Source organism: Dendropsophus ebraccatus, chromosome 7 (genome assembly GCF_027789765.1).
Source record: "Dendropsophus ebraccatus isolate aDenEbr1 chromosome 7, aDenEbr1.pat, whole genome shotgun sequence".
Taxonomy (NCBI): domain Eukaryota; kingdom Metazoa; phylum Chordata; class Amphibia; order Anura; family Hylidae; genus Dendropsophus; species Dendropsophus ebraccatus.
In genome coordinates this window covers 22449687-22467445 of record NC_091460.1, presented here as the reverse complement: position 1 = coordinate 22467445, position 17759 = coordinate 22449687, and the positions used below count along the sequence as shown (strand labels likewise).

General features: G+C 44.2%; 1 protein-coding gene across 1 annotated transcript in view; it reads right to left on the bottom strand.

Moving 5' to 3' along the window:
• Positions 1 to 17479, bottom strand: part of LOC138796493 (vomeronasal type-2 receptor 26-like) — a 29325-nt gene extending 11846 nt beyond the window's left edge. Inside the window, exons 1-4 of the mRNA XM_069976099.1 lie at positions 17280 to 17479; positions 16044 to 16335; positions 5407 to 6282; positions 3772 to 3993 (exon numbers count right to left, since the gene is read on the bottom strand). Coding sequence (XP_069832200.1) covers positions 3772 to 3993; positions 5407 to 6282; positions 16044 to 16335; positions 17280 to 17479 — 1590 coding nt within the window. The remainder of the gene's footprint in view (positions 1 to 3771; positions 3994 to 5406; positions 6283 to 16043; positions 16336 to 17279) is intronic.
• Between the last annotated feature and the right edge of the window lie 280 nt (positions 17480 to 17759).

Sequence of the window (17759 nt, the reverse complement as noted above, 5' to 3'; positions counted from 1 at the left end):
GACCAATATCGCCATACTGTGACTGGATAACACTGCCACACCAGACCTGACCAATACCGCCATACTGTGAATGGATAACACTGCTATACCAGACCTGACCAATAGCACCATGCTGTGACTGGATAACACTGCCACACCAGACCTAACCAATACCGTCATACTGTGACTGGATAACACTGCCATACCAGACCTGACCAATACCACCAAACTGTGACTGGGTAACACCGCCACACCAGACCTGACCAATACCGCCACACTGTGACTGAAGAACACCGCCACACCAGACCTGACCAATACCGCCATACTGTGACTGGATAACACTGCCATACCAGACATGACCAATACCGACACACTGTGACTGAATAACATTGCCATACCAGAACTGACCAATACCGCTATACTGTGACTGGATAACACCGCTATACCAGACCTGACCAATACCGCCATACCCCCCTCGAAAAGACACCAGATTTTCTGGCAAGTCTGAACGGGAGGGTACTGCCCCTCTGCAAGGTGCTACCCTACGCATTAGACCATGGGTGCCTAATGGTAAATACAACCCTGCAGGTATACAACACTACAGGTATACAGGACCCCAAAACTATACACTACAGGTGCACGGGACCTCCACCAACTATATACTACAGGTATACAGGACCCCAAACTATACACTACAGGTATACAGGACCCCAAAACTATACACTACAGGTATATAGGACCTCCACCAGCTATATACTTCAGGTATACAGGACCTCCACCAACTATATACTACACGTATATAGGACCCCAAACTATACACTACAGGTATACAGGACCTCAAAACTATACACTACAGGTATACAGGACCTACACCAACTCTATACTACAGGTATACAGCACCTTCACCGACTCTATACTACACGTATACAGGACCCCAAAGCTATATACTACAGGTATAAAGGAACTCCACCAACTCTATACTACAGTTATATAGGACCCTCAAACTATGCACTACAGGTATACAGGACGCCCGATCTATTTACTACAGGTATACAAGACCTCCACCAATTATACACTACAGGTATCCAGGACCCTCAAACTATAAACTACAGGTATACAAGACCTCCACCAACTATACATTACAGGTATACAGCACCAACTGTATACTACAGGTATACAGGACCCCCAAACTATACAGTACAGGTATACAGGACCTTCACCAACTGTACACTGCAGGTATACAGGACCTCCCTACTCTACACACTACAGGTATACAGCCCCCCCCCCCAACTATACACGATAGGTATACAGCCCCCCCCCAACTATGCACTACAGGTATACATTAATTCCACTGATTAACTCAGATGAAACAATACCTTTAGCTTGGCCTCCTGGGCACCTTAGAACAAATCTAACTAACACAATGACACTTTATACCCGGGCAGCGCCGGGTACATTTTCTAGTCTATATCATAAAAATGAAAGTCTGTCTGTCTGTCTGTCTGTCTGTCCGTCTGTCCCATATAGACTTCCAAACGCCTGAACCGTTTGACCCCAAAATTGGACACACAGATACATTGGGTGCCCGGGAAGGTTTTAGCGAAGGTCCCATCTCCACCAGATGTACAGGAGGGGAGGGGGAAAAGCGGTGCCCCATAGAGATGAATGGGAAAAATCTTCTCACTGCACACAGGTTATATAATTAGCTGCAGCAGACACGGCAGTTGGGAGCCTTAGCAACCAATAGGATTACTGCTTTCATTTTCACAGGGAGCAATGGTTGCTAGAGCAGCTGCCTCACAACATCCACAGTAATAACTGGTAGACCCCCTACTTCATCTATACAGTACATGTATATACAGGACTCCCTACTCCATCTATACAGTACATGTATACTGGACCTCCTACTCCAACTATACAGTTCATGTATACAGGACCCCCTACTCCATCTATACAATACATGTATATACAGGGCACTACAGGTATACCAAACTGTGACTGGGTAACACTGCCACACCAGACCTGACCAATACCGCCAAACTGTGCTGGATAACACTGTCATACCAGACCTGACCAATACCGCAAAACTGTGACTGGGTAACACCGCCACACCAGACCTGACCAATACCGCCATACTGTGCTGGATAACACTGTCATACCAGACCTGACCAATACCGCCATACTGTGACTGGATAACACTGCCACACCAGACCTGACCAATACCACCATACTGTGACTGGATAACACCGCTATACCAGACCTGACCAATACCACCATACTATGACTGGATAACACCACCACACCAGACCTGACCTATACCGCCATACTATGACTGGATAACACTGCCATACCAGACCTGACCAATACCGCCATACTGTGACTGGATAACACTACCATACCACACCTTACCAATACCACAATACTGTGACTGGATAACACCACTATACCAGACTTGACCAATACCGCCACACTGTGACTGGATAACACCGCCATACCAGACCTGACCAATACCGACACACTGTGACTGAATAACACTGCCATACCAGACCTGACCAATACCGCCATACTGTGACTGGATAACACTGCTATACCAGACCTCACCAATACCGCCATACCCCCTCGAAAAGACACCAGATTTTCTGGCAAGTCTGAATGGGAGGGTACTGCCCCTCTGCAAGGTGCTACCCTACGCACCAGACCATAGGTGCCTAATGGTAAATACGACCCTGCAGGTATACAGGACACTACAGGTATACAGGACCCCAAAACTATACACTACAGGTGCACGGGACCTCCACCAACTATATACTACAGGTATACAGGACCTCCACCAACTATATACTACAGGTATACATGACCCGAAACTATACACTACAGGTAAACAGGACCCCAAATCTATACACTACAGGTACACAGGAACTCCACCAAGTATATACTACAGGTATATAGGACCCCAAACTATACACTACAGGTATACAGCACCCTTACCAACTCTATACTACAGGTATACAGGACCCCAAAGCTATATACTACAGATATAAAGGAACTCCACCAACTATATACTACAGGTATATAGGACCCCAAACTATACACTACAGGTATACAGGACCTCCACCAACTCTATACTACAGTTATATAGGACCCTAAAACTATGCACTACAGGTATACAGGACCCCCGAACTATATACTACAGGTATACAAGACCTCCACCAATTATACACTACAGGTATCCAGGACGCTCAAACTATAAACTACAGGTATACAAGACCTCCACCAACTATACATTACAGGTATACAGCACCAACTATATACTACAGGTATACAGGACCCCCGAACTATACAGTACAGGTATAAAGGACCTTCACCAACTGTACACTGCAGGTATACAGGACCTCCCTCAACTATACAATACAGGTATACAGCCCCCCCCCCCTAACTACACACTACAGGTATACAGGACCCCCCAACTATACACTATAGGTATACAGCCCCCCAACTATGCACTACAGATATGCGAGACCCCTAAAAACTATACATTGTGGGTATACAGAACCCCTCCAACTATACACTACAGGTATACACTAATTCCACTGATTAACTCAGATGAAACAATACCTTTAGCTTGGCCTCCTGGGCACCTTAGAACAAATCTAATTAACACACTGACACTTTATTCCCGGGCAGCGTCGGGTACATTTTCTAGTGGAAAATAAAAGAGAACATATTTGTGTCTGGAGCTTCAAGGAGTAAAACTATTTAATTTATTTTAGATCTGTCTTGATCTTTTCTTACCTTGTTATTCTTCCAGAATATCCTGCTACTATTGATGAGAAGCTGCTTATCTGGTGGAGCCCAGGGTGTAAAGGAGCCCACAAATATATAATTGGCATATTTATTTTCTATTAATATCCAGTTATAAATATGAAATATTGTATTAAATTCTCCTCTTTCATCATAATATTTGATCATCCCGGACTGATCCTTGTATTCTAATTCTTTTAAATATTTGTTTAGCTTTTGATAAAAAAATAGTAAACATAAGCTGTAATAATAATAATAATAATAATAATAATAATAAAAAATAATATGTATTTATTTTCAAATAAAGAATGTTCTAAATTTTCCTCTAATAAAGAAGATTTTGGGCTGGTCAAACTTTAGAATTGTGCAGTAACCTCTAAGCCACTGTGCTTTTTTTCTTTCTGTCTAACTTGGTGATAGTTTCCATTAAAAATTTGTCAGAAAGAACAGAACTTAAATTGCCACTCCTAAGCTATGTTTCCACTTTGGGAACATAGTAGGGAAATATGGGAGTGTTTCGTAATTTTTTCGGCTGCAAATAAAGATGTGCAAATCAGTAAAAAATTTGGTTCGCATTTTTGTACCTCGAAATACGCAAACCAAACATAACCGGTGTTTTCTTCTGTGTCTTCATCCATGTGCTCAGGCAATCACTGACTGAGGGCCAGCACCGCATCCAGTGATTGGCTGAGGAGGCTCTCACTCTCGAGACACAAGAGTGACTGCTCGCTCAGCCAAATACTGGCTGCGACGCTGTCCGTTCTCAGCAAGTTAGTTATTGGCAAAGAGGAGAGTGACAACCCATTTAGCCAATCATTGACTGACTGAGAATAACAGTGTCGCAGCCAGTGATTGGCTAATTGGGCTGTCACTCTGGCTCTCCAGAATGACAGACCAGTCAGGCAATCACTGGCTGTACATTGTTCTAAGTCTGCCAGTGATTGGCTAAGTGGATTGCCACTCTCCGCTCAGTCAATCTCTGACTAATTGAATGGCCAGTGATCGGCTGAGTGGGCTGTCTCCAGACAGGCACTTGAACACTTGGAAGAAGACACCGAGGGAGTGTGGACAGGTGCATAAAAATGGTTTGGCAAATTTTGATAACAAATTTTTTAAACAGGAACATGAACATTGTTTTCACCCGTCAATAATACAAAACATTTGCTTTTCCCTGCTATGTTCTATACCATAACGGGAAAAAATATGAAAATGCCCAACAGAGAACAAAATGTAACTTTTCTGGCCTCCATGGTTATTGGGGTCTATGAATGCATTTGCTATATGTGCCGGGAGATTTCTCGATACATATAGTAAACAGAAACCAGTGATGTGGTATGAAAATGGTTTGATCTTAGTAGCTGAGTTGATGACTGTGTCGATATCTACTATTTCCTTGATCACATCTCTTGATCACAAAGGCAAAAATGAGCAGATAGAAGCAGGTGTGGTTGAAAATCAAAAAGACCACTTCGTTGAGTTGTAGGCCAAAAAAACGAAGGCAAAAAAGAATAAGTGCAAAGTTGGTAGTAATTTAGAGGTGTTACTTTGGTACAATGATAACACACTAAAAATTCCACTCCCTTTTTATATGATAGAATTCCAATTACACGGCAAGTTAAATTGTACCTTATGTCTATATGTAGATTTTTTCATATAATTGGCAAAAACTTCTCTTCCAAGAAATATATACAAAGCATTAAGGGCATAAGCCATGGACATTAATGCATTGTAAGCAACAGGAGACCCATCAGGCTTTAGGAGAACAGACATTTCTGTGACATTCTCTTTTCCTGAACAATATTGCAATTTAAAAGTTATTGGAGATCGATAAAAGCCGTTTATATCCTTTGTTGGCAAGCACTTAAAATGTAAAATCCAAATATCTTGAAGCCATTTATCATCTGGATAATTAGAGGGATAGAGGTTCAATAGAAATTGCCTCATGTCGCCCCTTTTGTCTCGATCCTTCAAATGTTTTTTATTATTGTTATGCACTCGATCATCATTCAAAAGAAACAGAAAACCCAAAGAACAGTTAAAGGCTCTGAAAGAACGGTATAAAATGTCACTGTTCGCGAACCAGTTAGGGGGCAAGAGAAAAGTCTTGGTGTTCAGAACATCATCAGGCAGCTGAAGAACTTGTATCATAAAGTAAGAAAACGTTCCACAAACAATAATGATTCTCGACGAGGAGCGTGAAATAATTTTCTTACTATTTTCATTCAGAGTTTTTATTTTGTTGTTTGGAAATTTAGACCCAGTAAAAATTTTCACTGTAAACTCTATACAGACACTTTGACTATTAAAAACTGAGGATATAACTTGGCTTTCTTTGTCTCCACTGTCATCGGCACTAGTGATAATCCCGACCCAGTTCCATGAAAAATGCTTCAGTACTGATAACACAGCAGAAATGTAGACATGGTCACTACGTGCTGTACGGAACAGATACGGATACAAGACTCTGTCACTGAGCACCGGATCGGTAGCTCCATAACTGATCTAGGGTGAAAGTTACATCAACGTTTAAATTCCATCATTCTAATTATTTAAAGCAATTAAAAAACTTTCTTATGTCTTATCCTGAAGAAATTATTAATATTAACTCAGGTAAACGTAAGACTCTAGTTAAGAGATCAATAAAACATTATTATTAAAAAAAAAAAGTGGACAAGGGTGTTAATATTGTAAATAAATATTATGAGTTTGGAGTATTATACAGAGGAGGCATTCAGTGACAAAAAGGTCTATCAAAATGCACAGATTGGCAGATGAGGCCACTATTAAGAGATGTACTTATGTATCTCAAAGGTAAGAGTGAATTCCTGTTGGCGTTACAGGGGATTACGTGGCAAGATGGGTACAGCTTGGTATTGTTGGACGTCAAGAGCCTGTACTACCGTATCCCTCAAAGTACTCACTGTATATTAATTTTGCGTGTTAAGCCTTGCAGTTTACTCTTTCCCATAACAACTTTGGTCAAGATTCTTTTACTGCCATGGAAACGCCCGTGGCATGCACATTTGCTAACTTGTTTTTGGTGTTTTTCAAAAAATATTATGGGGGAGATTTATCAAAGGGTGTAAAATTTAGACTGGTGCAAACTGCCCACAGCAACCAATCACAGCTCAGCTTTCCTTTCAGCACTGCCTAAAGCTGAGCTGTGATTGGTTGCTGTGGGTAGTTTGCACCAGTCTAAATTTTACACCCTTTGATAAATCTCCCCCTATGTTTTTTTCATTGGAAAATCCTTTTGATAAACGTATTGTCTCATTTATGAGATTCATGGACGATATACTAATTCATTACTCTATTACCAGTTCTTGAGATTGCGTCGCCTTAACAGCAACTATGAGGTTTATAAAAAACAAACCAGTGAACTGACCCATTAACTTAAAATTAGGGTTACTTGGAGGACATCCTAAAAGAAGACTTGGAAAGAGCCAACGGTAAAACTCATTTGTTACAGAAGAAAAGGTATAAAATGGAGGAAAGAAAATTTAGGTTTACATTCTATAATGGATTTGGTTATTCTGTCAGCAGTTTGCCGTCATTTGCATATTATCGAGAGTGCCCAAGACCTAAGAGAAATTGCCATGAGTAAAACCCCTGTTCTTATATAGACCAAACAGGAAGTTGGGTGAGCGATTTATGCGACCTAATCCTGAGGTCAAGAAAAGTACTTGGTTTAACCTCTTAAGGACCCATGACGTCCCGGTACGTCATGGATCACTGTCACTTAAGGAATTATGACGTACCGGTACGCCGGCCCTTTAAACGGGCGCCGCACGAAATTGCGCGGCGCTCCGGTAAAGATGGCTGTTGATTCTATCACCAGCCATCTTCATGTGTCACGTAGGGGGCAATTTCCCTGCCCCCCGTGACGACGATCGCTGTGATTGGCAGATGACTTGTCATCTGCCAATCACAGCGATTTGCTGTATTTCCGGGACCGGACCCCGGCACAGAGCTGTGATTGGTGCTGTCCGAGACAGCACCAACCACAGCAGTGCCTGGGCATCACCTGCACTTAGATCCGGCCCCCCGATCGGCCGTGATTGCCCGGCTGTGATTGCCCGGCTGCCGCCAGCCGGCCAATCACGGGCGACCCACACTACTACCCCCATCATCACCTTCTCTGCTTGCTAAGAATGTGCAGCAGAGAAGGTGATGATGGGGGTGGTGAGTCCTGTGCCCGGCGCGGTACTGGAGTTTGCCGGGCGCCGGGCGCCGGGTGCCTCCTCCCCCCGTGCTGCCTCCTCCGCCGGTAACAGGGAAATTATCATCTGTCTCCCTGTTACCAGAGGAGGACGCAGCTCGGGGAGAGGAGGCACCCGGCGCCCGGCAAACTCCAGGACCGCACCGGGTTCTTCCTCCTCCTTCCCCCATGCTGCATCGCCTCCCCCAACCCCCCTCTGCCCCCCCCTTGGGATACCTCCTCCTCCGGCGTCCTCCTGCAAGCTCCCCTACCCGGCAGCCCCCCTCCGCCCCTCTGTCCCGGCAGTCCTCCCTCCCCTCTGTCCTGGCAGCCCCCCCCCATCCTGGCAGCCCCCCCTGTCCTGGCAGCCCCCCCTCTCTCCTGGCAGCCTCCCCCCCTGTCCCGGCAGTCCCCCCTTTCCTGGCAGCACCTTCTTTCCTGGCAGCCCCCCCCCCTCTGTCCAGGCTGCCCCCCCATCCAGACAGCCCCCCCCTCTGTCCTGCCAGCCCCCCCTGTCCTGCCAGCCCCCCTCTCCTGCCAGCACCCCCCCTGTCCTGCCAGCACCCCCCTGTCCTGCCAGCAAGCCCCCTGTCCTTCCAGAAACCCCCCTGTCCTGCAAGCCCCCCTGTCCTGCCAGCACCCCCCCCCCTCTGTCCTGCCAGCACCCCCCCTCTGTCCTGCCAGCACCTCCCCTCTGTCCTGCCAGCACCCCCCCTCTGTCCTGCCAGCCCCCCTTAGTCCTGCCACCCCCCTCCGTCCTGCCACCCCCATCAGTCCTGCCAGCCCCTCCTCAGTCCTGCCAGCCCCCCCTCAGTCCTGCCAGCCCCCCTCAGTCCTTCCAGCCCCCCCCTCAGTCCTGCCACCCCCCTCCGTCCTGCCAGCCCTCTCCGTCCTGCCAGCCCCCTCAGTCCTTCCAGCCCTTCTTCAGTCCTGCCACCCCCCTCCATCCTGCCAGCCCCCCTCAGTCCTTCCAGCCCTGTCCGTACTGTCAGCCCCCCCTCCGTCCTGCCACCCCCTCCGTCCTGCCAGCCCCCCCTCTGCCTTCACACACACACCGGATCCGCAGGGGATTTCACGCTGCAGATTCAGATCCAGCGCCAGTGCATCACTATGAGAATACATACACGCAGCAGGAATGACATCCCACTGCATGTATGTAAGTTAACCCCCCGATGGCCGGAGCATACATCACCTCCTCCCCACTCTGGTTTGCTTCGGGGGTTCTCAGCAGGACATCCCGCTCAGCAAATCAGTGGCTGCGGCGGGACAACTTACTGATTGGCTGCGCGGGATGAGCAAACGGCGGGAGCCCCGAAGCAAGCCGGAGCAGGGAGGAGGTAGTATGCTCCGTCCAGCGGACGTTAACTTATATATAGGCAGAGGAATGTCAATCATAGGGATGCACTGACGCTGGATCCGCAGTGTGCGTATCCGGTATGTGTGAAGGCATCCTAAAGAAAAAAAACAAAATGGCCCACAGGTTGTTCTCGGCTAAAGAGGCATTCCCCTGGATTGCCACCGATACTGAGACAGCCAGTGAGGGAGAAGAGGAAGATCCCTCGCTCCCTCTTCCTTCTTCTTCCTCATCGTCATCACCATTTAGTGATGACAAGCCCCCTCAAGTGACCCCACCCCGTACGAACCACAGATTCCTGAATTCGTTGGGGTCACTTGTGGGGGGTTTCCTCTGTTTTGGATGCACAGGGGCTCTGAGAGCCCTTCGTCCTCCATTCTGGCCAAATCCAGCTTCCAATATACAAATTGCGCTCCTTCCCTTTGGAGGCTTTCCGTGCAGTTACTTTGCACTTTGTATCCCCATGTGGAGTATTCTTGTAATCAGGGGAAATTGCGCTACGTGATTAGGCGTTTATTTTTTTCTTTTAACCCCTTGTAAACATGAAAAATTCAAAGTTACACCAACCTTTTAGTGTAAACAATTTAATTTTTCATTTTCACAGCACATTGTTCCACATTTGTGCCTGTCACCAGTGGGGTCCATATCCTCACTACATGCCTTGTTACATTCCTTGAGGGGTGTAGTTTCCAGAATGGGGTCACTTGTGGGGGGTTTCCAATGTTTTGGCAGCACGGGCACTCTGCGAACCCGACATGGCCTTCGTCCTCCATTCCAGCCTCTAAATGGCACTCTGTCCCTTTGGTGGCTTGCCCTGTGCCCATATGGCACATTATGTCCACATGTGGGGTATTTTCATACTCAAGGGAAATTACTCTACACGTTTTGTGTTTTTTTTCTCTTTTAACCCCTTGTGGAAATGAAAAAATCAAGGCTAGACCAACATTTAGTGTAAAAAAAAAATTAAAATTTTTACACTAAATCATTGATCTAGTCTTTATTTTTTCATTTTCACAAGGGGTTAAAAGATAAAAAAACACGAAATGTGTAGAACAATTTTCCCTGAGTACGGAAATACTCCACATGTGGACATAAAGCATCATGCGGGTGCAGGGTAAGCCTCCGAGGGGAAGGAGCGCCATTTGGCTTGAATGGATGGTGAATGCCATGTCGCATTTACAAAGGTCCTGTGTTGCCAAGACATTGAAAACCCCCCAAAAGTGACCCTATTTTGGACACTACACCCCTCAAGGAATCTAACAAGGGGTGCAGTGAGCATATGGACCCCTCAATGACTGGCACATTTGTGCTGTGAAAATGAAAAAACGAAATTTTTCACTTTCACGTCACATTGTTCCACATTTGTGCCCGTCACCAGTGGGGTCCATATGCTCACTGCACCTCTTATTAGATTCCTTGAGGGATGTATTTTCCAGAATGGGGTCACTTGTGGGGGTTTACCACTGTCCTGGCAGCATAGGGTCTTTGTTAATGCGACATTGGCCTTGAAATCTATTCCAGCCAAATCCAGCCTCCAAAAGCCAAATAGCGCACCTTTCCTTCGGAGGCCCGTCTTGCGGCCGCATGGCGCTTTATGTGCACATGTTGGGTATTTCCGTACTCGGGACAAACTGTTTTTTTTCCCACAAAACACATGTTTTGTGTTTTTTTTCTCTTTTAAACCCTTGTGAAAATGAAAAATTCACGGCTAGGCCAATGTTTAAGTGTAAAAAATGTAAATTTTTACACAACATCATTGATCTAGTTTTGATGTTTCTCATTTGCACAAGGGGTTAAAAGAGAAGAAACAAAACAAAACATGTAGAGAAATTTCCATCGAGTACGGAAATACCCCACATGTGGACTTAAGGCGCTATGCAGCCGCAAGACGAGTCTCCGAAGGGAAGGAGCGCCATTTAGCTTTTTGGGGCTGGATTTGGGTAGAATGGATTTCGAGGGCCTTATTGCATTTAAAAACTCCCTGTGCTGCTAAGGTAGTAAAAACCCCCACAAGTGACCCCATTATGGAAACCACACCCCTCATGGAATGTAACAAGGGGTGAAGTGAGCATATGGACCCCACTGGTGACGGGCACAAATGTGGAACAATGTGGCGTGAAAATGAAATATTACATTTTTTACACTATAATGTTGGTCTAGCCTTGAATTTATCATTTTCACAAGGGGTTAAAAGAGAAAGAAACACATAAAATGTGTAGAGCAATTTCCCCTGAGTCCGTAAATACCCCATATGTGGACATAAAGCGCCATGTGGGCGCAGGGCAAGCATCCTAAGGGAAGGAGCGCCATTTGGATTTTGGAGGCTGGATTTGGCCAGAATGGATGATGAACGCCATGTTGCATTTACAGAGCCCTCGTGCTGCCAAAACACTGGAAACCCCCCACAAGTGACCCCTTTCTGGAAACTACACCCCTCAAGGAATCTAACAAGGGGTGCAGTGAGGATATGGACCCCTTGATGACGGCCACATTTGTGCCTTGAAAGTGAAAAAAATAAATTTTTAACTTTCACGTCACATTGTTCCACATTTGTGCCCCTCACCAGTGGGGTCCATATGCTCACTGCCCCCCTTGTTAGATTCCTTGAGGGGTGTAGTTTCCAGAATGGGGTCACTTGTGGGGGGTTTCCAGTGTTTTGGCAGCACGAGGGCTCTGTAAATGCGACATGACCCTTGAAATCCATTCCAGTGAAATTCAGCTTCCAAAGGCCAATTGGCGCTCCTTCTCTTTGGAGGCACGTGCTGCACCCGCTTGGCACTTTATTTTTCTAAATGGTGTCCCTTTAGGGGTGTTTTTTAGGTTTTGGCACCCCAGAGCCTCTGCCAACCTGAAGTGGTACAGTCAGAAATGACCAAATATAACTGAGGTGTTGAAATTCACTAGGCGCTCCTTTATATCTGAGGCTTGTGGTTGTGTCAAATTGCGCATTAGGGCCTAATATGGGGTATTTCTATAAACTGCAGAAACGGGGAAATAAATATTGGGGTGCATTTCTCTGGTAATAGGTTTACAATTATGAAAGATATTGGATTACAAGAAAATCTCTGCACAGAAAATTTTAATTTTCAAATTTCTTACACACTTAGCTTTTATTTCTGTGACTCCCCTAAAGGGTTAAAAAACTTTCTGGATGTGCTTTTGCAGAGTTTGGGGGGTGCAGTTTCTAAAATGGGGTGCTTTGTGGGGCTTTCTAACATACAGTCCCCTCAAATACACTTTAAACTTGAACAGGTCCCTAAAAATACCTGATTTTGAAATTTTACTGAAAATTTGGAAATTTGCTGCTTATGTTTTACGCTTTCTATTGTCTAAAAAAAAATGAAATATAGTTTAATAAATGCCACCAACTTAAAGTAGACATGTTTCTAATGCTATTAAATATATAATCTTTGTGATATAACCATTTTCTGTATAAGCAGAAAAGTTTTAAAGTTGGAAAAATGCATTTTTTTCACAATTTTTCACGTTATTTGGTTTTTTTTCATTAAGATTCGTTATAAGTATCGACTTCAATTTACAAGAAATGTGAAGTACAATATGTCACGAGAAAACAATCTCAGAATCGGCCGGGTAGGTAAAAGCATCCCGAAGTTATTAATGAATAAAGTGACACAGGTCATATTCATAAAATTTGCTCCGGTCCTTAAGGCCATTTCAGGCCCGGTCCTTAAGGGGTTAACAAAGTTCCTGCTATGCACACTGCTCGTTTTGTAGCTATAGAAAAGAATCTATGGGAAATCTAAGGGATGCCCAGTATGCAGCCTTGCGAGCCGGAAGAAGCGTTGTTACGTGAAATGGCCGTTGCTCTTGTCTATTGTAATTTACTCTTTTATGCCTGACTAGATTGTCCAAATAAAAGCATAATTTTACTTAATTGGAGAGTGCCGCTGAATTTTATTTCATCTATGGTGAAAGATTGTTATGCCTTTTATAATTATTCATGAAAGTGTAAAAACTTCAGACATTTTTCATTATAATACCAATATATTTGCAATATCAGAAGTATTATAGTATTTAATTTATTTATTTACTAAAATAGACACCGCTGTTTCAACAAACGTTGCATGAATCAATAATTCAAGGTAATATATAAACCTTTGTTGCGACATGGAGAAAAGGGAGCTACTTCACATCACACCTATGGCTGATACTAATTTTAAAAACCAACGCCAGGATGTCGGTATATAATTTGATCACACCATACTGCCCTGTGTGCCACGTGCAGGTCTCCTGGTTCACATGGGTCCCTACGCTAACTCCACACTGTGTCAGTCAGCGACCGCCAACCCCGCAAAGCGTGCACATGCAGGGAAGGGAGGTCACGGAATGGCCCTGCAACCCCAATGTCACAGGACCAAACCCAAAATGCCCCAGCAAAACCCAGCCAGCACCACCGGCGGAGAAGGCTGCCCCCAAACAACACAAGTATAATTATGGTATTGCACTCACCACTGCTGCTGCAGACAGAATGGGAAAAACATGAGGTACTGACATGTGAGCACAGGTATATCCTGCTAATTTGGGTCGACATCCTGGCGTTGGTTTTTAAAATAGCATTAGTGTCAGCCATAGGTGGGATGTGCAGCCGCTCCCTTCTCTCCATGACGTATTTTATAGTTCTCCCTTTTCTGAGCAGCTGGCACTCCCCTTCATAAGACCCACATGACCCAAATTGGCAGAATATACCTGTGCTCACATGTCAGTACCTTATGTCTTTCCCATTCTGTCTGCAGCAGCAGTGGTGAGTGCAAAAAGCAATAGAGTGCCAAGCCTTTATCAGCGCCATTACGGTGCAGACATCAGCCCGAAGCAGATGCGGGGATCGCCTGGTTGTGCAACAACTAGAGGGCCTGAGTTTGACACCCCTGCAGTAGAAGGTCTGGCTTTTTCACTTAAATTGAGAAACAAAAGATGGTTTCACCTCAGTTTTTTCCCCATAATTGTGTTCCCAGGGAGCATTGCTCCTAGATTCACTGATGTTGAAACACATGCAATGGTATCTCTGTGTTGTTTTTAGTTGATCTCCCTGAGGTCAACCATCATTCCATTGAATGCACTTACTAGGTTGTGGTCTCACTGGCCAAAATCCTGCAACATACTCATGAGGGGCAAATACCCTGAAACTGCTGGAGACCCCTTTGCTTCTCCCCTTTCCTGAGAGAAGGTTTGGCTAGTTCACTGATGTTGAGAAACATGTAATGGTGTCTTTGTAATTTTTTTTTTGTATATTTCCCGCTCCAGGGATCAGTGTTCATAGATTAACTGGAATTGAGAAACATGTGATGGTGTCTCTATATTGTTTTGGTTGATCTCCCATCATTCTATCTGGCAAACTTTATCCCGAGGGGCAAGCTCACATCACTGGCTCAACTCTTTAACAAAGGTAAGACAATATTTTGTTCCTGATACCTTAGACCTCTAGATATATCATAATTTCCAGTTAGCATCATCATATACAAAGCCGATATTATCACCATAATTATAACTACCATATTGTTACTGACCAAGTCCTGTATACCATGACCAACTGTACCAATAAACCAATAATACCAGTATACAAGTAAAAATAGTACTCCCATACCATGACTACTATCATTACCACCACATAATGAAAAATATCACCAAACTGTAACTGAATAAAATCTACTACACAAACTCCTTCATGTGTCCCTATATTGTAGTTCAGACCACTTCTTTGCCTCCAATATATAATTAGCCCCTTTTATGTTGTCACATAGTAACTTTTCCTCATATTGCTCCACAACAGCTTCTCTTGGCTCTCTGGTCCTCTGTAGGGCATCTTCTTCAAGTTTTAATGCAGGCAGAAAACAGTCTGTGAATATGCTTTTCATTTGTGGGAGATGCCCCCCGCGTTGTAAGCAGCAGTCTGGCGAGGGTGGACTCAGTTGCTAAGGTTCCACAGGTGAATAAAGGCTTACCAAGCTGGGGGACATGGCATAAGATGCGCAGTACATGTGAAAGTACTGCATTATTTGAATTGTCTGAATAAGAAATGCCTAGTGTTGAATAGAGATGATCGAACAGTGGAAAATCTTAGGTTCTATAGAACTCAAACCTTGTCAAACCTTCCGCATTTGATTCCCGATTCCGTGGAGAAGGAGGAGACAGCCTGGGTACCGCCTGGAATTCCGGGATTCAGCCTAGGTAATAGGCTGTATCCTGGAATTCCAGGCGGTACCCAGGCTGACTCCTCCTTCCAAAACGGACCAGGAAGGCATCGGGAATAAAATGCGGAAGGTTCTTTTGAACTTAAGATTTTCCACTATTTGATCATCTCTAGTATTGAAGGACCCATGACTGCTGACTGAAGCCGTGGCCAGTTGCTAGACAATAAGAGTCTTCTACCTAGTTTGTTCTGATTTGTACTGATGCTTTGTTCATAGGGTATTGTTGAGTTGCTGAGGACACCTCCACCATATCAGGCCTAGAAGTCTTGTGTTTTATGTTTAACCTAGTGTTTGAGGTTTCTCCTTACTTCTGTGTGTTACTACTGTCTATAGGGGTCTATAGTTCCTGACCTCTTTTCTACTTTGTTCTTTTACTCATCTGCTCAGTAATGTTTATTCTACTCCTGGCCTTGACCATTGTTATTTTTTTGGCATCCTGATGGCCCTTCTGGTGATGACTACTGTCCCTGACTATACTATTTCGGGAATACATATTAGTTACCTGTGTATATCCGTACACGTTCAGCAGTTGTGCTATGGGCACAGTGGTTACAGATAGAAGATCTCCAATAAATCCGGCAATGTTATCTTCTCCTGTGCAATAGTAGTTGGGTACAGTAGCTCCAGGACCTGATAATATCTGTATTGTACTTTTTATAGCTTTATTAGCTTTGGAACAAGAATCATAGACGTGATAGCCCAAAGTCACATTGGGTAAAATGTCTGGATTTCTATTTACTTCTTCAATGGCAAATAGAAAGTTCAAAAAGTATTTATAATTCACTGTAACTAGTCTGCGAATAATACAAATGTCAGATTAAGTGTGTCCTATAAGAGAAACACAAGACGTCCTCGGCTGTATGTAGATCAGAAATAGTAAAGAAAGAAACTTTATGATAACTGTCTGGTGCCAACATTGTCTACTAAGCCCCATCCATTTTTAAAAAATTTGGAAATAGCTTTTTCCCTGGTGTGTCAAAATAGCTAGCATTAGAGGTCTTTCCATAATCGCCCTAAGCTGCTTAAAATAGCTGGGAGCCCTGGGTATGGAGCCACGAGTCCTGAGCCTGCTTCATTGTGTCAGCCTGCTCGCTCTGTTGCAGGCTGCAATGCTGGCCTTGCTAGCGACACATCCAGCTTCCCCCAAGCTAATGTCAGGAAAGGGAAGGAAACACACAGAGGACACAGATACAAGTCCTGGCACTGTCCCAAGCCCACTGTCCCTGCCTACTAGGCCACATGGGACATATTAGAGAAGCCCCCTACGGTAAGAATGGGGCACGAGACAAATACACAGAGTAGTAGATGGCTGAGACAAACTTCCAGCAGATGTAGTTGTTACACAAACAGAATTTAGACCTGCCTGGGATAAACATATATCTATCCTAAGATAATAAGAAAGGACATACTAAAAGAGCAGTCTAGGTGGACCAGAAGGGGGCGGGGGCGGCGTTCTGTTGGCAATCTCCTAAACAGAAATAAGTTCCCTTCATGGGTCCTATGGAAATATCATAATCACTGGACATATAACACATCCAAAGTGTCAACCAATACAGGATTTAATAAAGTGGAAACAGAAAAGTTCTGATGGATGGTATTAGAGGAGGAATGGGGGAAAAATACTATTTTCTTGTGTGCCTTTTTCCTCTTGTATTAGTATTTATGGAACAGTTACATTTTTCTCATACCCTCACTACCAATAGGTGTTGTTCTTCTATTATATGGTCTGATTACTTACCCAGCACATCTCATTATTTTCTCATACGTCACAGTTTCAAATTCATCCATGTGGTAATAAACAGTAAATATCCCTCCGATGATGATGTCCCCATGCTTATAATACTTATAGTCTTCAATTGAGGGCTTCAGGTTCAGCTTACACACAGGTGACAATGCCAAAGTCATGGGCAGTGTGAGGGATGAGATGATCAGACCCATCGTTACTGGATAGCAGGGTATTTCGAACATCAGCATTTTGTATATACTAGAGAAGTAGCTGTTAAAGTAGAAAGAGTATAAAGCTCTTTGTATATAAGTTATACGGCCTCCCTACACAGCAAAAACATTTTCCAGCAGTGCTTGTATATGCAGAATCTCAGCCAGTATATATACAGCGGTAGAATAATATCTGGAGAATACAGAATGTAGTCTAATCTCTAATCTTATTCTCAACAGATGCATCCAAGTCATAAATACAGAGTTATTAGAAGGTTACTAT